The sequence below is a fragment of the Ostrea edulis genome, chromosome 7 (genome assembly GCF_947568905.1).
Source record: "Ostrea edulis chromosome 7, xbOstEdul1.1, whole genome shotgun sequence".
NCBI classification, from domain to species: domain Eukaryota; kingdom Metazoa; phylum Mollusca; class Bivalvia; order Ostreida; family Ostreidae; genus Ostrea; species Ostrea edulis.
The window spans coordinates 21,389,520-21,413,983 of NC_079170.1; the positions used below are offsets into that span (position 1 = coordinate 21,389,520).

Below are 24,464 nucleotides of genomic sequence, written 5' to 3' on the forward strand. Positions count from 1 at the left end.
ACAATTTTACAATTACTATATAATGTAGTGCAACGATGTCAGTCGACCATGTTGTCATTTCGAGAAATTGAAAGTACAATTACTGAATGATTGATCGATTGTTTGTATCTTGTTTAACGTCCCTCTCGAGAACTGTTTACTCATATGGAGATGTAAACAAGACCGGTGAAGGGCTTCAAATTTAGGCCTATAATGCTCGGCGCCTACGGCCATTGAGTAGTGAGGGTTCTTAAGCGGACCCGTGACATTCACACCTGATGCCGAGCGGTTGGCGATAGAACTGTCACTACCTGTTTGAACTACTTGGGTATGTCGCGGCCGGTATTCGAACACCGACCTTAATCCGCATGCGGGGCGAACGCTCTACCTCTATTGTTGCAAATCCTGCATTTGCATGGGTTGATTTCTTGTATTTGGTTAGGGTGTTTAAATGTAAAATCAACTTCTCTAGGCATCGGATGAGGTGCATTTCTGTTGTCTGAGACGGGAGGAGGTGACAGAGCTTTGTTTCGTTCTGCACACGTGGGGCCGAGGTGCAGACGCCATGCCGGAGAGTGTTCACACACCTAACAGACTTTTGTCATTTGGTTTTACAGTTATAAGCAGATATCATTAACGCTTTATAATACTTTTCATTAGAGGATTGAGAAGTAAATGTAAATATATTACTGACGGTAAGACCTTTTATTTGGTACAATGGTGTTGATCTTGTTCCCTGAGCCCACTTTGACTCAAATTTCAGACTTGAATGGAAACGGTAACCTTGCTCACAACTTTAAAATGGTGAGTGATGTGACTCGGATCTTTCATGTGTACATTTTGTTTTGGCAAGACCTTTCTTTTGTACCAAACCTTTTGACCTTATTAGCTCACCTGAACTGAAAGCTCACTGAGTTTTTCTGATCACCAGTTATCTGTAAACTTTTCATATTTCTATCTTTTTTCCAGAACCACTCAGCTAATATCAATCAAACTTTGCACAAATCATGTTAGGGTAAAAGAAATTCAAGTTTGTTCAAACGAAAGGTTATTCTCCCTTCAAAGGTGAGATAATCCAGAAAAAGCAAATATAGGGTGGATTCATTTCAAACCGTCTTCTCCAACACCACTAGGCTTGACAGTTGAAATTTACATGAATGTTTCCTGATATAGCTTACATGAGAATTTATAGGGAAAAAATCTTCTTTAAAACTCTACAATAGGGTCATGATTAGCAAACACCAACAAATGATAATTGCAGCGTTTGTAGTTGGCTAGCAATACATGCATTGGTGTTTTACTTGATCACACATGTACATGTACATATTGTAGAGGACAGCAAGGAAGTATTTAAATAAGATTGACACCTCCACCATACATTTTTGTTTTTAATCAGACTGAAAAAAAAGAAGAGAAACAAATGAACAAACAAATAACTACCTCGTCTCATTTTTGTTTTTATTTCTGATAAAATTTGTAATCAAGACCTGTTTACATATTGCTCAACAACCCTGGGAATATAGTTCTAAATAAACAATCCGATACATTTCAAAGTTATTTGAGAGTCGTACAATTTGAGGGTTAAGTAAAATAAAAGAGTTTATATATAGCTAGGTTGTTTTACATGGGAGCGACTTTGTAAATGCATTCAATATTACTAGATGTACATTGTATACATGTTCTTATATCCACAACCATAGCTCCCTCAAACATCCTTTCACTTTCATAAAAAAATACCTTTACTTCATCTTCACAAGTTAAGGGTTATTGATTCGTTACCTCACACTAACCCTTGACATCAGTCGGTTCGGGACGAAGGATGACGCAATACGCTAAAACTAAATCAGCCAATGATATTCCTTGTTTCAGATGCAAGTTTGTTTAAGAACACAAACAGAAAATAAAAAATGGCGTTTATTAACGGAAAATATTACGTGAAAAGCAAATAAAACTTCGTCTATTTGTTACTTTAAAAACATGAATTTCCGAAAATCAGTCAAGAGTATCTGTTTACTGGTAAATGGCAATAGATTATACACCTCGTTACCGTCGCTATGCATGTTTAGTTTCGTTTTCGACCGACTATGAAAACAGCTTTCTAATTGCTTCCACGCTACAGGTTTGCAACACCAATCATATGCTCCGTCTCGAACTTATGTTTTGAATGGTGACTGATGTCATGAGTAAATGCGAGGTAACGATCAATAACCCTTGACTGGTGAAGATGCCTTGTCTTATATATTTGATTTTAAAAGTACTTTACAGATATGATTGAAATTTAATAATCTCCCCCTCTTCATTCCTCTATGCATGCTTTTTCAGTTTCGTCATAGATTTGGCCTGTCGGACACATTTTCACGGTTGTCTCCCCTCCATTACAAGTGTAGTAAATATGGGGATTTACATTCTCGTCTTTATGATTTCCGTCCGTCAGGCCGGAACAGTCGGGCATGATTCCTCCCTCGTCCTTGGGAATGCCATACAAACTAGTACACTCTCCTTTGTATATTCTCGAATGTACGTGGAGAATAGCATCCCTGGGACAGAGCCCATCGGAGACAAATCTTTCGTCTTTGCAAACCATAAACCATGGCGATTCAATCTTGTAGCCGTGTTGATGGGTACCGTCTTCTTTGCCCTCGCAGCTTGGATGGTTTAGAGCGCATGGCTGGCAATGTGAGCCTCTGCATTGATGTGAAAGGTAATCACCTAGGTGTGAAAGGATTTGATTCAGAACTGCTATACATTTTACCATTAAGGTAGGTCGTCCATTACTAATAAATGGATGGTGGAATTGTTCCTACCTTGTTATCATTTTGAAGGGTTGGTAAAATAGAAATATTGTACCACAGGATTTTTCAGAATTTTGATTACTAACCGATGAATCACGCCTTAAATTTTACATTGACGTCTATGGGAAAGCATACTTTGTATTCCATTCAAATCATTTATAATAACATGCGATTTTCATACAAAAATGTTGGTAAAAATTTGCACAAATTCTTTCACAAAGTATTTCACAGTTACTCTTTATCAAATTATGACTTCAAATTTATGGTAATATCATAGAATTGCTTTTCTGATTTTCCCAAGGTCAGATAAGTGTTTAAAAAATCAAAGTAAAAAAGAATCAACTTCTAATCTTTAAGCACAAAACACATTTAACTTGCTTTCAATCCTTCCAAAATGTTAAACAGGCCTTAGTTATGGATGACCTACCTTAATATAGAATTACAGGGGAATTAAGAACAGAGAACACCTGCATTGCCATATGAGTTTATGATTTCAGTATTCAAACATGAACTACTCACATGGTGATTTGTGCTCTGTCCTGTTTCCACAGTTGACCTCTGTGTAGTTCTCGCATTGTAACGTTTGCTCCGAGAACAGCTGTGGATATTTGCACTCTCGCAGATGTTGTCCAAAGTAGAAAGGTGCAGTGTCGGACATCGTGGCGCAGTCGTAGAAGAGCTGACATTGTTGTGGATGGGGGGCTCGGTAGTACAATTGAGCAATGCAGATTTCTTGTATCGTAAGAGCTGCAAAATGAAATGCAATAAACACACACACCTCACAACCTTGTTTGCATTCATGAATTGATAAAGAGTGACAGCTAGTTCAGAAATCTTTCGAACTGACATAAAGCGAGATTTTGAAAGTATCATATTTCATGCAATATAACATATATTGATGTCGTTGTAAACTACACGTAAATTACTTAAAACGGGGTAAAGGAAATATACCCGTCAATATGTATACTACTTAAAACCATTGTACGCTCGTGCTTGCCTTTTTGCTTAAGATGCAACAACTCAAATGGTAATTTAAACATAGCTCAGTGCATGATGCACGCGAATGGAAACAATGAAAGGAGTACGACAATTGGTTTATGTTCATACACCTACTTTAAAAATGAAAACGAGTATGCAAGTAAGGCAACCCACCCTTTTCACAGTTGTCTCCTCCATACTCCGCGGGGCAGGCACACGTGTAGGACTTCCCGTCCTCTGAGGGCTTGCAGCCCCCTCCGTTCTTACAGGGTTTACTGGTGCAGGAGTCCTTTGTACCTAGAAAGAACCAGTGTACCGAGACATGGTAATAGTATAGGGTTAGAAGATGGTCACATAAGGACCACGAATTAAGAAGTTTTATCAAAGGATTTCATAGTAAATCCCCCCTAAACATATGTATATGGTTTGTAAAAATATTCATAACGAAATCTTCACAAGTCGGTGACTATACTAAAAGCATCAATGAGATAGTGATTATGGGCAGGTGATAACATTAAAACTGAAGGACAAAGTTTGCGATTTTTTACCAAACGGAAATGAGATAGGGTCCAAGATTAAGTTGGCAATATAAATATATAATCAGATACGTTTATTATGGACCACTGCCCATGCTAAAGGACGGGAAAAATAACTGCTGTATCTATTATGGACCACTGCCCATGCTAAAGGACTGGCGAAATAACTGCTATATCTATTATGGACCACTGCCCATGCTAAAGGACGGGATAAATAACTACTGTATCTATTATGGACCACTGCCCATGCTAAAGGACGGGATAAATAACTGCTATAGGAATAACTTGAATATGATTCAGAACTCGCTGTCCAGGGATTTGTGTTACATCACTCAGGGTTTTATCCCCAGTCTATCAGATGGTATTTATAACTCTAAAATGATAAAAGGAACTATATAGGGCTAGATAGTTGCATTTTAATTAGAATCAATAATTAATCTATACCGAGTGATGTAAAGGGTACATTTTGTGTTTAAATCCACTTGATATTTCGAAACTCATAATCCTCTTAATGATGACTTTCAATTTACTCTTTTTATAAACAAGATAAGTTTTTATATCTACAGCTATTTGACAGACTTGTGTTACTCTGACTTTAACACAGCTTGGTTTTCGCATTCTTTGATCTGTTGAACTTATAGAGAACATGAAATTTGAGTGAGGTTTGGTCATTTATTCTTAGGGAAATTACTTAAAATAAAGGCTGTGATAAGATTTTGCAACAACGTTTAATATTACAAAATTTACGTTACAAAATTGCAAAATAGAGACGACTAGAAATGAAGTCTTATCCCTGCCAATGACAGAATTATTATATATATAACTCATGTTATTTACAGAAATATGCACAAAGTTTGTGCTTATTTAAAGGACACAACGCATGTTTCTAAACCTTTTCATTTGTTCAGCAAAATTAATTCTTTTTATGCCTAAAACTACTTTAAATGTGTTTTAAATGATATATTTTGCGTAGTTTTCGAGTTTGAAAGCGATGCAATTCAAATCTTGCGATATGCATATTTTCTTTCGCTAGTTTACGTGCCATTATGTGTGACGTCATATGCGCCCTCGCGTTTGAAAACATCTATTAGCCATTTCATAAACAGATTAGATTTAATCGACAAAAAACCAATTATCACGGTAACGGCTTGTAAATAATAATGCATTAAGATGTTTTTTGCCGTGCTCGGGTGTACTAGTTGTCGGTAGAAAGGATTTAGACTGAGTATTTTTCAATTTTTCAAAGGAAGGTATGAGAAAAAAGACGTGGATAATTTTTTTGTTAGAGCAAGAACTTTACCTTAAAAAACACACCCAGTCACCTTTTCAAAACCCTCTTGGACAGAGACCCTGATAAACTGCGAGAAAATGGATATATCAAAGATATAAACACTGGTAGGCCTATAGCATACATTCTGTTTTGCTCTTCAAATTCAATATACACCCGGATCAACTGACCTTCACCTTGTAACAACACATATATATATTGACGATACAATGTAACTCCTACCAACTGGTAGATTTACAAGAAAAATTAAAGATACAAATTAATTGAACTTTTAATTATACAAATAATAGAATATTGTATTTCCGAACTTTAAATTGAATTATAAAATTATTTCCTTAATGAACTCATAGCATCTTGAGTGCGTCAGTATAACGCCGTGCTCCCACTTCGTACTTCCTAAAAACGTGCAGATCACAATTCAAAAATAGTAATAAGATTGCTTTATCAAAATAAAATAATGTGATTACCACTTTAAATTTGAATATTTTTATTGATTTTGGTGTGTATTGTCTTTTTCTTTCTTTCCGAAATGCACTCGTGACAATAGCTTGGCATAGGGCCTAGTTGTCAACAATTTAACGTATCATAATTTGTCTAATCCAAAACTAAATAATAATTGCACTGTTTATTTTAGAAAAACAGCGCCAATTACAGATGTATAAAGGAATAACATCATCAAACAGTTTGTAGACAGCGACCCATATAAACATTATTTACTCACAATATTGCCGATTTCATACACGCTTTACTCGCTATATTTGGGTTTTTACATCGTTATATGTGTGCACTGGTGGCGAACACATATAAAACTCGGGCAATTTGTCAACAACGATTTAAATGTTGCCCATGGTAAATAAATTAGATCCCTAAAAATTGAGTTTTTAATAATATTTCGTAGTACTTTCACAATCCGAAGGGCGCATGTGACATCACTGTACCACGTGACTACCTACCTAATTAACTAGACTTTTTGAAATCGGGGCTTAGATTTAAGTCTGTATTGTGGTTAATTATCGCAAAATTTCGGCGAACGAACTATTAAAATTAATTATACTATAAGCATAAAGAAGACGAAATGCATGTAATGTTGTATACTTTGAAAACATGAGATGTGTCCTTTAACATTCACTCTCAAATTGTGATACCAATTTATCCGATCATCACATTTTGTTCTCAATGGAACAGGTCACAAACTATTCAACAAACAGGTATTTTTGTGCCTGTTACAGCAACTAGATAAACATAAGAATGCGTTTGGAAAAATGTCCATAAGTCTATAACAAAAGAAAATACCCCGGTATATATTATATCTCATTAGAAATAAGAGATGAAACATTGGACAAAATCTTCCATCCAATTTCTTTTACTTGTCCTTGTACATTTATGTTCCAATTTGTATACATGTATTAGATTTCAACTTTGACTTTAAAAGATTCTCCATCGTCAACTTCCAATATTTATGTAGCAATATTTTATTATCACCTGCGTATGGTGTTTATATCTCTCAACTGATTCGATATGCAAGAGGTTGCTTTGCGTATGATCAGTTTTTAAATCGAGGAAGACTACCAAACAAGATGATGTTACAGGGGTTTCAACAGTCTCGTTTAAAGTCAGCGTTTCATAATTTTCATGGTCGTTAAAACGATTTAGTTTTCCAATACAACCTTCATTGGGTCAAGTGCTGTCTGACGTGTTTCATATCGATTGTTAGACCGTTCTTTACACATTGATTTTACTGCGGATTACTCCGTTTACCTGATCGAGATATAGGGCTTATAGCGAGTGAATTGATGATATATTTAATGTTAATTTGGTGCTCCATATATTTGTGAATGAATTGTTTTGTGTCCAGTTAAATGTGACAGGACCTGGTGTTCTTTTGGTGCGTGGAGTTGGAAAGTATACCGGAAATACCCCGGTATTGATTTTCATTGATGCTGCTGTAATTGTTTATTTACATTACGTCACACCGCGTAGGAATACTAAGTGTGGAATACAGAAACGATATCATATGAGCTATATAAACTTTATAAAAGGGAAGATATGTGATAAAAGTTTGGGTTTTTTTTTTTTACTTAATTTGGGAATAAGACGTACATGTAACTGTAAATCGTTCCATCTACATTAGTAAAAAAAAAACGAAAATAAATAAATTAGCAGTGTAGCGTCCTCGTTTAAACAAAACTTAACTAGAAAATGATAATTACTATTTCTTTATAAACGATCAACGGTGTTATATGAATACATGAATTCCGTTCTTAAACTGCTGACAAATGTGAAGTCCCAAAAAACAGAAGAAACGTAACATGCCTAGATTCCATCAATTGTAATTTCTGCACCAAAGCGTTTAAAATTGTACGAATTTGGATCATATATCGCGCCCACACAATAAGTGTCGTAAAAATTGTCTAAATTTTGGGAAAGTTGCACACACTGCTACTAACCTTTCTTCGCTGCACAGTCGTCAAATTCGCTGCCCTGGTACACGCACACCCCATACTGTCGACTGTAGACGAGTCCTGGGGCACAATCAGGCATCCTCACGGGCTTTCTCCAGACACAGCGGTAGAGGGTTTTACAATCTTCAGAAATGATCATTTCAAAATCTGAAGTGCAAACTACATTTTCCGCAGAAGCTGCACCACCAAGGGCCACCAAAACCAAAACGAAGAGTAATGTTGATAGCACCATATTTCAAGTAAGGAAGCGTAAGTGTATAACGTGAAATAGCTTTTTGCTGGAAAAAGGTGTTGTTTCTCGGGCAATGTCTCTCGGATTTGTGGCTTATGTAAGCTTTGAAAGTGGTTAAAGAGTTTACGCCACAAACTCATCAACACGTTTGCTTGTTTGTTATATATCTTTCCGGTAATTGATTGGCGGGAATTCTCGGGTTATCTGTGGTGGGCCCGCGCTGATAGACACGAGGCTTTGACATCCTGGGGAGGGACGGCAGTCACTGACTCGGCTCCGGTAATCACAATTACATTGTGCTCTTGTCTGTTTGTGTACCGGGGTAGATCGTGACTTTCCTGCGAATAATGAGTCGGATCACTAGTTTGTTTTTCTCTTTAAAAGGGATCAATTAGTGTAATGCACATAATTGATTTTTTTTTTTGAAAAAAAAAGGGAAATGCGCAGTTTGCATCAACTTATGTCTACTATCACTTGAGTAACATTTTGCGGTAGCGTCTTTGAAATGTTGGTGTTCAGCTTGCTAGCTAGTTATCTATCTATTTATCTATCTATACTATTATATATATATATATATATATATATATATATATATATATATATATATATATACATACATACTCCAAAAACATTACATTATAGACGCATAATAGTCGATTATGTTCACATTGAAATTAGCGTGCATTTCACGTTTGAAATATAAGATTCAAAGACGGAGACACCTATAGACTTTTCTAGATATGAATTCATCAACTCTTGGTGAGCGGTCAACAAGTACTAGGGACAAATCATATCGTTCAAATACTGCAAATGTGTATTAAGAAAAAGAGAGTTAACTTCAATTAAAAGTTAATGTTTATGTACGTCAAATACTAGTAAGGGTGCGCGTAGCTCCAAGTAGGGGAGGAGGAGAGAGGGGACTTTGAAATTAGATATAATTATATACATGTATTTAATAAATAAACACCAAATCATAGGAAGACATTATTCACAACAAGAGACAAGACAAGTTCTTCGAACTACAAAATCTTATCATGGGGAGGGTATTTTTCATCTAATTAGTTCAATTCATCAGTTCCAAGGGCTAGGAGAAGGGACAGTCAGAGCATGTGCCCCCTCCCCCCACTCTACAGAAAATGTTCAAGGGAGGGGGGTGGGTTGTAGGGGCACAACAATGTTTAAATAAATAATTTAATAAAAATAAACTTCATTAAAAGTAACTGTACAGATAACAAAACAGGTCCAAGTTCAGTATAGTTCAAATTTAATGGTAATTGCAAAACTGATTTTATCCGAAAAATGGGAGGGGGCATACATGGCATGGTTTCCCCTCTTTGAAAGGGGCACGTGCTCTGACTGCGCCCTTTCTTCTACGCCTTTGTCAGTAGATTTTTTTTTTTTTTAGAAAACATGTAGTTTTTTTTTTTTTATAGATTGACTATACTGACACATTATTGCTTTTATGAAAACATCGGTTACTTTTTGTTCTTAAGACTCAAAGAAAATACTGAAATTATAGACTATATGTAAATTCGTACAAAGGCAAAATGCCATTTCAATATTACATATGGCGAACCCAGATATGAATGCAGTTAGAAACACTACAGGAAAGGATATTTGAGTTGCCAGACGATGTTTGGACAAATTTAGAGGTGTATCTTATCTTAATAAGGTTATTGATGTCAATACTATTGTCAAATCGCCACCAGTCACTTTCATTCCGAGCATTCTGAATGATAACAAGGAATGAACAATTTACATGTGTCTGGTGAACACTGTCTTCGTATTGTTCCTGGACTCACTAAATCAGGGTCCGATAGTTTCCTCATATCTTCAGTGTCTTCAAATAGAATACCGGTTCGAAAATCGTAACTACATGTATTTGTTCCCTTTCAAAATGTCGATTTTAAGACAATATCGATCTGGAGAGTATTTTACGTCCTAAACCATCCCAGTTACCTCGTGATAGATAGATATTGCTTAGTATATTTTGATCTAAATTAAAGCTGTACATGGATAGGCATTATTCTTTGTATATCACGGTAGGAATGAAAAGCGTATATTTTAATATCAAGCTATATAATTTATACACTTTCTGCAAATTATGCAATTGAACTCAGTCGAATTAAAAAGTAATCAGGACCAGTTCATTTTATTTTGAAAGTGTAATTGCTCAATATATTTTATTTAATTTTCACAATTTATTTCTATCATAAATAAAATGTTAATTTTTCAAGGACTATGCTATCATTAATAAGGTTAAAATTATTAACTGGCATTACCTTAAGTCATGTCTGTTTTTGTTGTTAATAATTTTAAAAAATACATCACTTTTTCAATTAAGGAAAATAGGATTTGACTGAGAAAATAATACTAGCTAATTTCTTACAACTAATCCAATGTAATACCACATAATGCTAGCATCACACTATTTTAGGAAGCAAAACATTAAATTACCATTACTTATAATTGATTTTGGGGGCACTATACATTGCTAGCAATTCGTTATCTTCACCTTTCACTGATATGATTACGTAAATGATGGAATAAACAAATTAATGGAAAAGATCTCAAAAGATAAAATCAGGATATAGAATTTGTAACGAACAAGAGCAAATTACAATTTTGAGGTAATGCATTTCATTATAACTATTGTAAAAGTTTTGGGCAGTAAATTACCATTACCATCCTATTTATTTTTTAAATAAGATATTGTTTAAATTAAGTTACCATTACCATTCGTCATTTTTATACCCCCCCCCCCCCCTTTCAAAGAAGAGGGGCGTATTGCTTGCACCTGTTGGTTGGTCGGTCAGTCAGTTTGTCGGTCTGTAGACCCCATGTTGTCCGCTCAATATCTTGAGAACGATTCCCTTCATCGTAATGATATTTCATATGTGGGTTGGTAATGAGTAGGAGAGGACCCTTATTTTTAGGTCAAAGGTCAATGTACATTGGAAGTAGGAAGATGCTGTCCGCTCAATATCTTGAGAACCCTTTGCTTGACAGATATCAAACTTGGTACACTGGTACATCCTGAGGAGTAGATGACTGTAATTGATTTTGAGGTCACATGGTCAAAGATCAAACTGGACATAGGAATATACTGACCACTCAATGTCTAGAGAACCCTTTGCTTGACAGATATCAAACTTGGTACACTGGTACATCTTCAGGAGTAGCTGACCCCAATTGATTTCGAAGTCACCTGGTCAAAGGTCAAGGATTATACTGGACATAGGAATATACTCTCTGCACAATATTTTGAGAACTTTTTGCTTGCCAGACATCAAACTTGACACACACTTGCACATCTTAAGAAGTAGATTACCCCTATTAATTTTTAAGTCACCTGGTTAAAGGTCAAGGGTCAAACTGGACATAGTAAATAAATATATTGTCTCTTATATTTTAAGAATTATTTGCTTGATTGACACCAAACTTGGTACACTGGTACAGCATAAGGGGTAGATGACCCCTATTGACCAATCCACTCTGAACATAGGAAGATATTGTCTGCTCAATATTTTGAAATGGTTTAGCACTACTATCATTTAAATGATGCATGCGTATAACCCTTTTTGATTTTGCACCGGGGGAGGGGTATAGATGTTTTACAATGTTAGATGTTATCACGGGGGGGGGGGGTGGGTGGGGGGGGGGGGGGTGGGGGTCAGGACCAGCTTGAGGTTTGTTTCTCATGACTTTTTTTCTTAAAGAAATTAATACTGTATTTACATACATATATTGTTATTTGCATTAGATTTCTACAGATGAATTCTTGATTTATTCAACTAACCTGTAGTTTAGTGTATTTAGTGTCATAATTATACGCCAAATATTTAATATTTGTTACAGGGGTTTCTTATTCTTATTGATCCATAATCAAGAGACCGTCTTATGGAAATCGAACCAACAGCTTGTTGTAATTATCAACCCAAGTCCGTTACACTCCTGTATAAGAATTAGGGACCCCCATCAATATTACATAATATTCTAATAGATTTGATCAGATGATAATATTACCTATAATGACAATAAATTGACTAAATTGTGTTACTTTTCCATTAACATGTTCGTACTTATTTGAATTAGTAGTATTTACTGTCCAACAAAACGTAACTCAATCAGTGTAGACGGCGAGACCGTACAAACCGAGGTAGGAGTCAGCACGTTAATGGATGGACCCTCATGCTCAATGGTCTTGAGTGCCAAGTAAATGTTTCAATTTGAAACCCTACACTGGCATCAGTGCTGTCTCCATATTATGAGTGAAATATTCTCGAGTGAGACGTACTTTAAACTAAACTCCAAATTTTATATACAAACAAATACCCCCCCCCCCCCCCCCGTGTGACATCTATATTTCAACAGTGTCACCGCTGCTTGGCTTTGGGAAATAGGCATGCTTTGTTCTTGCCAAATAGTATGCAATAACCCGTCAAGGGCATTTCATCAAATTCAAGGTTATTTTGATTTTGAGGGGATATCTTATACTTCTTCAAAATTCGAAGCTATGAATGTAATTCAGATATGAGGCCCCATGATTAATAGTATGTTGCTAAGACAATGTTAAAAAAGACAAAATGGCGTTCGATGATGGCGGACGTAACGGATTGACTGAGAAAAGTTATACGAATTTACGGAATATGTGTTCCACTACAGACTCTGTAAGTAACCTTAGCAATACTATAGATAGTGTTTTGAACGAGGAAGATACAATGCAATGTGCATATAGTCCACAAAACTCTGAAATAGTCCATGTTCTGACAAACAATCCAGTGAGCGAAAACCAACCTGAGCACAATTTGGTTGAAGAGACATTTCCCAATACTGTGCTGACAAATTGTACATGTGATTTTGAGTCGTTTGACAATGTTCTACAAAATCTTCCAAAGGAAATGTATATTGAAAAACTGTTGCAGTTAACGTCCAGTAACGAACAGCTTATAATAGAATATAGGACATTTCTTTGTAGCAGGGCTAAAACCATTGAAGGGTGTCCTAAGGGAAACCTCATACAGCGTAGAAACACTAAAGCCAACCCAAGCTCAGTAAGATACGCAAAGGACTGTTTTGCTCTTTATATATTCTGTAATGGTGACAATTCGCATCTATCAGATGTTTTTGACAAAAAACAAGATATTTCTGAAATATCAAGCGCATTTACCATAGATCAACACTACATAACGCAAACACTTGTAGAACGTATGCATGAACTTGAAGTCAGCGCATCAGGCACAGACAAAATTATTAAAAACATGCAAAAAACTATAACAGATCTCAAATCTAAAAATTCTTCATTAATTGCGGAAGTTGATAAAATGAAAAGTGACATAGAAGTCCATGCCACATCATGTGAAACTTTTCGTAAAACCACTAAGGCACGTCTGAAGTGTGTTGAAGGTCTTGACTTTACTGAGGAACAAGCCAAATCTAAAAAAATCAGCAATGAATTATCTAGATTGTCCAAACTTTGTCAAAGTCTACAGAAACAATTGTCTGATATAAAGATGTCAAAGTCATATACTGCTGTCGTTACCCCACCGAGGGCCCCAGATAGTCAGTCTCGGATCAGTGAAAGCACTTCGCGGTCCAGTGATCATTCACAAGGCTCGGCACCAAATAACGGTACAACAGAGAATTCCACGCGAAACACACAAGAATGTCCAGATAAATGCAAAGTACAGAAAGAAGTTACTGATGAAAATCATAATGCACCAAAACATCAGTCAAGTGTAAAATTAAGTGATACTAGTAGTTCCTGTCCAGCACTGACAGACAGTAGCCACTCAAAAAACAATATTCCCATCCCTGTGCATATTTCCCGGAAGCCCGACTCGTTTGTAGCAAAACAATCTGGTCTAAATCAAGCCCATGATCCAAATCAAAAACGAGACGTATTTCTCGGAATAACGCATCATAGACGGAGAAACGCTCAATTTTACCTCACGGGCATAGACTGTGACACTACTCGGGATGGCATTATTAACTATGTACGAGACAGTAATATCCGTGTGACGTATCTATCCTTATTCCAGTCCAAATATAATCAGGACTGTTTGTCTGCGAAAATCCACGTTCCCGAAGAAAATCGTAAAACATTATGTGCGCGTTCATTCTGGCCTCACGGAGTCAAATGCCGTCCATGGATCAATGCACATGAGAGACAACGAAGTCGCCAAAACGATTATAAAGATACTCTTCACAATGAACAATCTTAGACAATACATAATGTTGTGTATCACTATAGTACATGTATATATGTTACTTACAATTTTGAATTGGAATGTCAGAGGAATTATGTCCTCTAGTGTATGTTTGACAAATCTTTTACGTTTATCTGACTGTGATATTGCTGTAATCTCAGAACACAAGTTACCCGAATCATGTTCTAAATTCTTTGGTTGTATTGATAAGAATTATATAAGTGCAGCAAAATTTGAAAAATCGGACAAAAATGATGAAATAGGTAAAGGAGGTGTAGCAATATTATACAAAAATTCCTTAGAATTTTACACATCTTCAGTTTACACTAACTCCAACAGAGTTGTTGGTATCTGTTTAAAAACTCCAAATCATGTTCCATTATATGTTTTTGGTGTGTATTTACCTTCTGAAAACAATGTTGATCAATATAGAGAAGTGTTGAATATACTTAACGGATTATTCACTAATTACTCAAATCATGGTCATGTAATTTTTGCTGGTGACATGAATGGAAGCATACTACAAAAAGATGCTGACAGAACAAATATTTATAAATCAGCTGAACTTACAGATTTTGTCAGGAAAAACAACATGTATTGTGATGTTACTAGTAGTAAGAAAAACCAATGTCAAGATGTTTATACATTTGTACCCTGTAAAACCATGTTAGATTATATATTTGTTAGTGAATCCCTACAAAATCGTATTTTAGATTATGCAATTATAGAAGAAGGTATAATATCTAGCACCTCAGACCACTTACCTATAATAGTTAAGGTTGAAGTTTTGGAAAACCCACACACATTATTACCAAACACATCTAAATGGCCTGCGTGGCACAGAATATGCACAGATACAAAGATCAAGTACTGTAATCAGCTGAAAAAAGACTTAAACCATATACTGCTCGATGAGAACAACATGTCGTCTGTAAATGATATAAATACATATTCAACAGAAATTGTTAACGCTGTGATAAAAAGTGCCAAACTAACTATTCCCATGTGTTCATATAATCCTCATACCAAACCTTATTGGAATACCTCAGTAAATGAAGCTCATAAGAACGAAATGGAACTTAGAGTCAAATGGGTAAAAGAAGGAAGACCTCGGGGTATGCAGCACATATCGTATGCTGAGTATAAACATGCAAAACGCCATTTCCGACGATGTCAAGAAAGCGCCTCCCAGGACTTTATTCGAAAAACGTACGAAGATATCGACAACGCTGCAGGAATCGACATTCGATTGTTTTGGAAATTAATTCGTCGACAAAAACCACGCCAAACAAAGTTATATCCAGAAATACAGTTTGCCGAAAGAGTAGGAAATACACCTGAAAGTGTCGCCTCAGTTTTTGCTGAATACTTCTCAACTGTGTACGAGCCCGGACAAAATGAAATGTATGACAATCAATTTTACAACAATACCATTCGACAATACAATCGTATCAAAATACAAGAAACTGAAAATTCTGCCGATCTTCCAGGTGGATATGTTACAGAAAAGGAAATAGTTGATTCTATAACACTATTAAAATCAAAAAAAGCCCCTGGGCCCGACAAAATTCAATCGGAACATTTGATTCATGGAAAAAGTGTATTATCAAAATATTTATGTGTATTATTCAACAGCATAATAAAACTAGGTAAAATCCCCTCTGGATGGAAACAAGGTTTTATAGTACCAATTTTCAAGGGTGGAAACAAACAAAAAACTTCTCCTGACAGCTACCGACCCATTTCATTATTGTCTACTATATTCAAAGTTTTTGAAAAAATCATCTACACAAGGATTATGAATGTAACATTCAAAGAGAAATACCCGAGTCCTCAACAACAAGGTTTTCATAAAGGTTTAAGTTCTATCACAGCTGCATTTAACCTTCAAGAAACAATCTTACATCACATTGAAAACGGATCACGTGTATATTCATGTTTCCTAGACAGCCGAAAAGCCTTTGATACAGTATGGAGAAAAGGATTGCTTTGTAAAGTTAACGAAATAGGTATCAAGGGAAAATTATGGACATTGATAGACGACTGCCACATCGATACCAAAAGTGCTGTAATTGTAAATTACCAACAATCAGACTGGTTTCCGGTTGAACAAGGAATACGGCAAGGCGGTGTCTTATCTGGATTTTTATACACAGTTTATATCAATGACTTACTTAACGAACTTGGTCACATCAATAAAAACTTCGGAATTCATAATATAGAGTCATCGACCCCTACTCTCGCAGATGATATTGCCTGTTTATCGTCAACTCCGCACTCACTCCAGAATATGTTGGATGCAGCATACAATTATTCTTGTAGATGGAGATTCTCTTTCAACGCTAAAAAATCATGTATTATAGTATTCGGTAAATCACACAATGTCGTCTCAAATCAATGGTTAGTGGGTGATGAAATCATTCCTGTAAAGAGTGACTACAATCATCTTGGGATCATTCAAAACTCTCATTTCAAATCTCTAACCAGGACAAAGGAGGCATGTGACAAAGGCAGACGATCTTTTTACTCCATAAAACACTTATCTTCAGAAAATTCCAATCCAGTTACTCTTGTGAATCTTTATAAAAAGGTAGTCATACCTTCTACATTATATGGATGTGAAATTTGGAATGATCTTAAAACCCAGGATCTTCAGATGTTGCGTCGACTTCAACATTTTATCGTTAAAGATATTCAAAGCTTGAATCTATCAACGCGGTCCGATATGTGTGAAAGCTTATTAGGTCTCAGATCTATTATATCTGAAATTGATAAAAGGAAACTATTGTTTTTAGGAAAACTGTGCAATTTCTCTCATAATGTGCTGGCGAAACAAATATTTCTCTTCAGACTCTTTACATTTTTGTGTAACCCATGGGAAACCACGCACGGATTCATTAAAGACATTCTAGTCATTCTGGATAAGTACTCCTTGACGCAATATCTAGCATCTTACTTGGAATCTGGTGCCTTCCCAAACAAATATACCTGGAAAAAAACTGTAAAATCCTCTATTTCTCTTTACGAAGATTGTGAATGGAATAAACGAACATATCTTGACTCAGACTTTACGCGATTTATACAGTTACATGATGGAAAGGGGTTGCCAAGAATTTGGAAAATCATATGGTCGACACAAGAAACCAAAATCATTAAAACCTTAGTTAAACTCTGGACAATACCTCCCATGAGAAACATATATACATGCCAACTTTGTAACTCCGAATATAATGATATGTTTAAACACATTGCCTGCAGTTGTCCCAACTTTTCCTCAAACAGAGAACAATTTTGGGACGATATTACAAACCTTGATCTGTGTGTCTGTGCAGAATTCTGTGCCCTTGATGAAGAAGATTTATATACATATATGTTAGGTAAAGCCCCAATTTATCCACTGTCAGAACAGAAGGAAAAAAAGTTACTACTTCTATGTGGGAATTATTTAATTAAAGTTTTTGCTATATACAAAAGGTGCATATGAATTTCAACTAAAAGTTAGTATACAATAAGTTCCTTTTATATCACATTTCCTTTCTTTTTTATTCATTTACATGTAATTATGTAATGGTAGTTTGTTGTTTTTTTGTTTGTTTGTTTGGTTTTTTTTTTTGTTCTCACATTTTCATATTTGTACATATGTTCTATGATTCATCCTTAATGTAATATATATATTTCTGATATACTCTCTGCAAAGAGGAATAAAATATTGAATGAATGAAAATCTCTATCATAAAATAAAATGTTAATTTTTCAAGGACTATGCTATCATTAATAAGGTTAAAATTATTAACTGGCATTACCTTAAGTCATGTCTGTTTTTGTTGTTAATAATTTAAAAAAATACATCACTTTTTCAATTAAGAAAAATAGGATTTGACTGAGAAAATAATACTAGCTAATTTCTTACAACTAATCCAATGTAATACCACATAATGCTAGCATCACACTATTTTAGGAAGCAAAACATTAAATTACCATTACTTATAATTGATTTTGGGGGCACTATACATTGCTAGCAATTCGTTATCTTCACCTTTCACTGATATGATTACGTAAATGATGAAAAAAACAAATTAATGGAAAAGCTCTCAAAAGATAAAATCAGGATATAGAATTTGTAACGAACGGGACAAGCTCAGAGCAAATTACAATTTTGAGGTAATGCATTTCATTATAACTATTGTAAAAGTTTTGGGCAGTAAATTACCATTACCATCCTATTTATTTTTTAAATAAGATATTGTTTAAATTAAGTTACCATTACAATTCGTCATTTTATACCCCACCCCCTTTCAAAGAAGAGGGGCGTATTGCTTTACACCTGTTGGTTGGTCGGTCAGTCAGTTTGTCGGTCTGTAGACCCCATGTTGTCCGCTCAATATCTTGAGAACGATTCCCTTCATCGTAATGATATTTCATATGTGGGTTGGTAATGAGTAGGAGAGGACCCTTATTTATAGGTCAAAGGTCAATGTACATTGGAAGTAGGAAGATGCTGTCCGCTCAATATCTTGAGAACCCTTTGCTTGACAGATATCAAACTTGGTACACTGGTACATCCTGAGGAGTAGATGACTCTAATTGATTTTGAGGTCACATGGTCAAAGATCAAACTGGACATAGGAATATACTGACCACTCAATGTCTAGAGAACCCTTTGCTTGACAAATATCAAACTTGGTACACTGGTACATCTTCAGGAGTAGCTGACCCCAATTGATTTTAAAGTCACCTGGTCAAAGGTCAAGGATTATACTGGACATAGGAATATACTCTCTGCACAATATTTTGAGAACCCTTTGCTTGACAGACATCAAACTTGACACACACTTGCACATCTTAAGAAGTAGATGACCCCTAATAATTTTTAAGTCACCTGGTCAAAGGTCAAGGGTCAAACTGGACATAGTAAATAAATATATTGTCTCTTATATTTTAAGAATTATTTGCTTGATTGACACCAAACTTGGTACACTGGTACAGCATAAGGGGTAGATGACCCCTATTGATATTAGGTAACATGATCAATCCACTCTGAACATAGAAAGATATTGTCTGCTCAATATTTTGAAATGGTTTAACACTACTATCATGCGTATAACCCTTTTTAATTTTGCACCGGGGGAGGGGTATAGCTGTTTTACAATGTTAGATGTTATCACGGGGGTGGGGGGGGGGGGGGGTGGGGGGATTCAGGACCAGCTTGAGGTTTGTTTCTCATGACTTTTTTTCTTAAAGAAATTAATACTGTATATACATACATATATTGTTATTTGCATTAGATTTCTACAGATGAATTCTTGATTTATTCAACTAACCTGGAGTTTAGTATATTTAGTGTCATAATTATACGCCAAATATTTAATATTTGTTACAGGGGTTTCTTATTCTTATTGATCCATAATCAAGAGACCGTCTTATGGAAATCGAACCAACAGCTTGTTGTAATTATCAACCCAAGTCCGTTACACTCCTGTATAAGAATTAGGGACCCCCATCAATATTACATAATATTCTAATAGATTTGATCAGATGATAATATTACCTATAATGACAATAAATTGACTAAATTGTGTTACTTTTCCATTAACATGTTCGTACTTATTTGAATTAGTAGTATTTACTGTCCAACAAAACGTAACTCAATCAGTGTAGACGGCGAGACCGTACAAACCGAGGTAGAAGTCAGCACGTTAATGGATGGACCCTCATGCTCAATGGTCTTGAGTGCCAAGTAAATGTTTCAATTTGAAACCCTACACTGGCATCAGTGCTGTCTCCATATTATGAGTGAAATATTCTCGAGTGAGACGTACTTTAAACTAAACTCCAAATTTTATATACAAACAAATACCCCCCCCCCCCCCCCCCCCCGTGTGACATCTATATTTCAACAGTGTCACCGCTGCTTGGCTTTGGGAAATAGGCATGCTTTGTTCTTGCCAAATAGTATGCAATAACCCGTCAAGGGCATTTCATCAAATTCAAGGTTATTTTGATTTTGAGGGGATATCTTATACTTCTTCAAAATTCGAAGCTATGAATGTAATTCAGATATGAGGCCCCATGATTAATAGTATGTTGCTTAATGTCCTTTTCAAGAGGGCCTCCGTGGCCGAGTGGGTTTCCAGTTTGATAAGGGAATGTCACAACTTATTTTATTCATTTTGAGTGGCGCCCTCTAGCGGATGGAGAAAACAACTCTGTTTGGATTACATCATGCTTATCCAATGAAAATGCGTGTTTCAGCTACTGTTTAAAAGTTGCTTAGAAATGGCTGCGCTCGTTGTTTAGAAATGGCTGCGCTCAGAGAGTAACGCAATGTGGTATACAAATCATTCAAAATATTAAAAATAAATGTAACTATCTCTTAATTGCATACTTGAAAAAGAAATCAGTGAGAATACTATTTAGAAAATAAACATGTGTGAACCCATGAAATATATGCAGTCGTTGAGTCTACGTCTAAAAATAATCCCACGTGCGCGTGTGTAAGGTGAATTCCAAATTGAGGAAAATAGCTCTGACGCAACTGTCTAAATCTGGGATAGATAGAACATAAAACAACGAATTACAAGAGATGTTTGATATTAAACTTAAGGTACGATACTATAGTAAATAAAATGCACTTCTTTACGCAGATACGAGTCGGAACTGCGCATGTGGCATCATTGGTTTGGATATGTATTTGATACACAGTCGAGTGACAGTTGCTAGTTGTAGGTATTTAAATTCCTTTGTTTTGCACGTGATCTAACGTAACAAGTTCTCTGATTCAGCAGTGGACTTTTCCTGCGTCCAATCATATGCTGAAAGTTGAGGCTTCGAAAATCGCACCAAATCTGCCATGGGTTTGTAGAGAAGCGGAGCGGATCGTAAACCCTTGGCTAGCAAAGATGACCAACGCCTGCCACGACACGGAACCCCCGTTAAATGTGGAGCAGTTTAGCGAAAGAGCAATCACCACCTATTTTAACGTCTTAGGTTTGAAGCGGCCATGACACGAACAGGGCTCTAACTCATAACCTCCCGACTACGAAGCGAAAGCTCTACGACTGAGCTACCACGACTTGTAGGAGTTCATCTAACTTCTAATGTGGTTAAGTTTACCAAACAAACTCAAGAAATTTATCGAAATGATGAATTTTAAAACAATTCTTCCTTCTGGAATTGTACTTTGAATTTTTCCAAGTGACAACATGACTGACTGACGTCAGATTAAAACATTATAGTGACTGAACCTACGCTGTTTACAGTTAGATAAATTTGAACTGTTTAATGTTCAAATTGTACAACTTTGTTAATAATTTGTTGTTTTTGATATCAAAAGCAGACAACAGGAAGTAATTCAAAATCTTAGAAAATTTGATAATAAATGGGAAAAAATTGAATAATTTTTACCTTTATTTAAAACAGTTTTATTCATGCATATGAAACATTTACTAATTCATATTGTTAAAAAGAATAAAGCAATCGCCTTCCTCTTCAGATGATTTCTGGGGAGCATATAATGTTTCTGTGACTAACTCTGCGAAATAAGGAATATAGTCAATTTCATTCGAAACCCAACCCAACTCCCCTTCAGCCTCTTAAAGCGATTGTCTGGCCAACTAGTCATCTGAAAAGACAAAATCGAAGTTGTGAAAAATTAAGCAGATATCAAACCTAGTCAAAGTTACACTTTACTAAAATATTCAGAATATTTTGCATACATTTTACTACGACACTATTAATGCTAATACACGTATAAGATTATCATATTTTTTGTCAAATAAAAACAATCAAGCGTAAGAGTCGATCTCAACCTCATAGATCAATTCGCCGTTTTCAAATTTTGAAGATTTCACAACACCCGTGCCTCTTCTATAAATGTTACAATTGAAATATTATGACTTCTATTACCCTGATCCATTTTGTACGCATAAGTCTTTGTTTATTTACATTATTTCACATAGTGTTGAAATACAAAGTGTGGAATACGGATACGATATCGTATGAGTGATATAAACTGGATAAAGGGGTAAATATATGATGAAACTTTACTTGATTTTGGGAAGAGGACTTAACTGTAGGCCGTGTATGTAAATCACTCCAGCTACAGTGATAAAAAATGAAAATAAATCTTAATAGCAATGTAGCGTCCTCAAATATATTCAAAACTCATGAGCTAAAAATGAATAATTTCTCTACAAACAATCAACGGGCGTTATATAAATACACGCACATGAATTCTGTTCTTAAAATGCTGTTAAATGCGTATAGTCATAGAAAAGAAGAGACGTAACATGCCAAAAACTTTCCTCATCCGTGCATCAATTGTCATTTCTGCACCAAAGCATTTAAAATTGTGCACATGGCTTGACCAAAAGTGAAAACTGGTCCCTGATAATGTCGTAAAACATGATTTTGTCATCTGATCATTCTTTTGTTTGAAGTTTGATAAGAAAAGACAGATGTAACATTTGGACAGGAAAAAATAGATTAAATTTCAAATATTCTTTTAACCCATTTTTACTATACCTACAATACCTCACTGCGAATGAATCAGTTTTACGACATATCTACTCACTATAAATCAAGAAACTTTGGGTATTTGGTAATATTTACGTGCTGTTAAAATTGGCACAGACAATGCCCACAGATAAGCAACAAATACAATCTCTTAAAGTATATATACTGTTTACTGGAAATCTCCATGAACATATTGATCATTAGCGATATGATTTTATACTTCTTTCACAAAACAATGTGAAATTCGGTATAAAATAGCGATTTAGACTGATATATAACAGAGATTCCTTGATTGCAAATTTTGAATCCTATATCGCGCGCACACAATACGTGTCGCCAGAATTGTCTAAATATTGAGAACGTTGCATACACTGCTACTAACCTTAGTTTGCCGTACAGTCGTCATGTTCGCTGTGCGGGAACACGCACACAAAATTCTGTCGATTATAGATGAGTCCTGAGGGACAATCAGACATTTTTATGGGCTTTCCCCAGACACAACGATGGAGGGTTTTACAATCTTCAGAAAGGATCATTTCAAAATCTGAAGTGCAAACTACATTCTCCACAGAAGCAGCACCACCAAGGGCCACCAAAACCAAAACGAAGACTAATGTTGATGGCACCATCTTTCAAGTAAGGAAGCGTCGATATATAATCTGAAATAACTTTTTGCTGGAAAATGTGCTGTTTTCGAGCAATGTCTCTCGGGTCTGTGGCTGGTTAAAGCTTGGAAAGCGGTTATAAATACTTTACGCTAAAAACACATCAACACGTTTGATTAACTGATTGGCGGGAATTCTCAGGTTATGTGCGGTGGGCATGCGCTGATAGACATGGGGGCTGTGGCATCCTGGGTAGGGATCAGTAAGCAGAAATCAATGTTTTGTTTTCTTGCAATACAACGTAAAGCGTTCAAAAGAACATAGATACAGCTATTACAAAGTTAAAGCAAGAATGCGTGAAAAAGTTACCAAAAAGAAGTAAAGGAATGTCTAACCGGAGAACTCACTTTCTCCATTATTTTTATTACATTAATTTGCATAATCTGATTAATATGTTTCTGTTAGTGACGTTAAATGGTTGATAAAAATTTTGAACGCTAGGATTTGTTTAATATTACTTTGAAACCTTGATTTGTCTAGGTTGTTTTACAGACAACTATCCACATTGTATTGCTTGAAGATTGGCCACTTCGTTATCTTCGCCTTTCATCTATCAGTACAAAAACCAAAATTTATCTCCATTTTCATTTCTATTACATAGTTTACAACTTCTACATTCCCTAGCTATGTCTCTCCATCTCCCCGTCTCTATTACTAATCCTGCATCATCACTTTTAAAGTTACAAAAATGTCTGAATGTTTTATAGGTAATCTTATTGAATACTTTGCAGTACAGACTGTATGTTTAAAATCCTAATATCTATTGGGGAATCATACCAATCACTAGTTCACCTTTGTTTGAATTGATC

At 35.5% G+C, this 24,464-nt stretch overlaps 2 protein-coding genes and 1 long non-coding RNA gene across 3 annotated transcripts; 1 reads left to right on the forward strand and 2 right to left on the reverse strand.

Moving 5' to 3' along the window:
• Positions 1–1,423: 1,423 nt before the first annotated feature.
• LOC125656919 (neurogenic locus notch homolog protein 1-like) lies at positions 1,424–8,329 on the reverse strand. The gene is made up of 4 exons (XM_048887542.2): positions 8,021–8,329; positions 3,924–4,046; positions 3,291–3,518; positions 1,424–2,688 (listed from the first exon to the last, which is right to left on the reverse strand). The coding sequence occupies exons 1-4, from the start codon at positions 8,265–8,267 to the stop codon at positions 2,276–2,278; spliced, it is 1,011 nt and encodes a 336-aa protein (XP_048743499.2). The 5' UTR covers positions 8,268–8,329; the 3' UTR covers positions 1,424–2,275.
• A 4,524-nt stretch (positions 8,330–12,853) lies between these two features.
• LOC130048620 (uncharacterized) lies at positions 12,854–14,491 on the forward strand. Its single transcript, XM_056145605.1, has one exon. The coding sequence runs from the start codon at positions 12,854–12,856 to the stop codon at positions 14,489–14,491; it is 1,638 nt and encodes a 545-aa protein (XP_056001580.1).
• Positions 14,492–21,870: 7,379 nt separating this feature from the next.
• LOC125656927 (uncharacterized) lies at positions 21,871–23,867 on the reverse strand. The gene is made up of 2 exons (XR_007363128.2): positions 23,373–23,867; positions 21,871–22,097 (listed from the first exon to the last, which is right to left on the reverse strand). It is a non-coding gene; the product is annotated as an uncharacterized LOC125656927 (long non-coding RNA).
• Between the last annotated feature and the right edge of the window lie 597 nt (positions 23,868–24,464).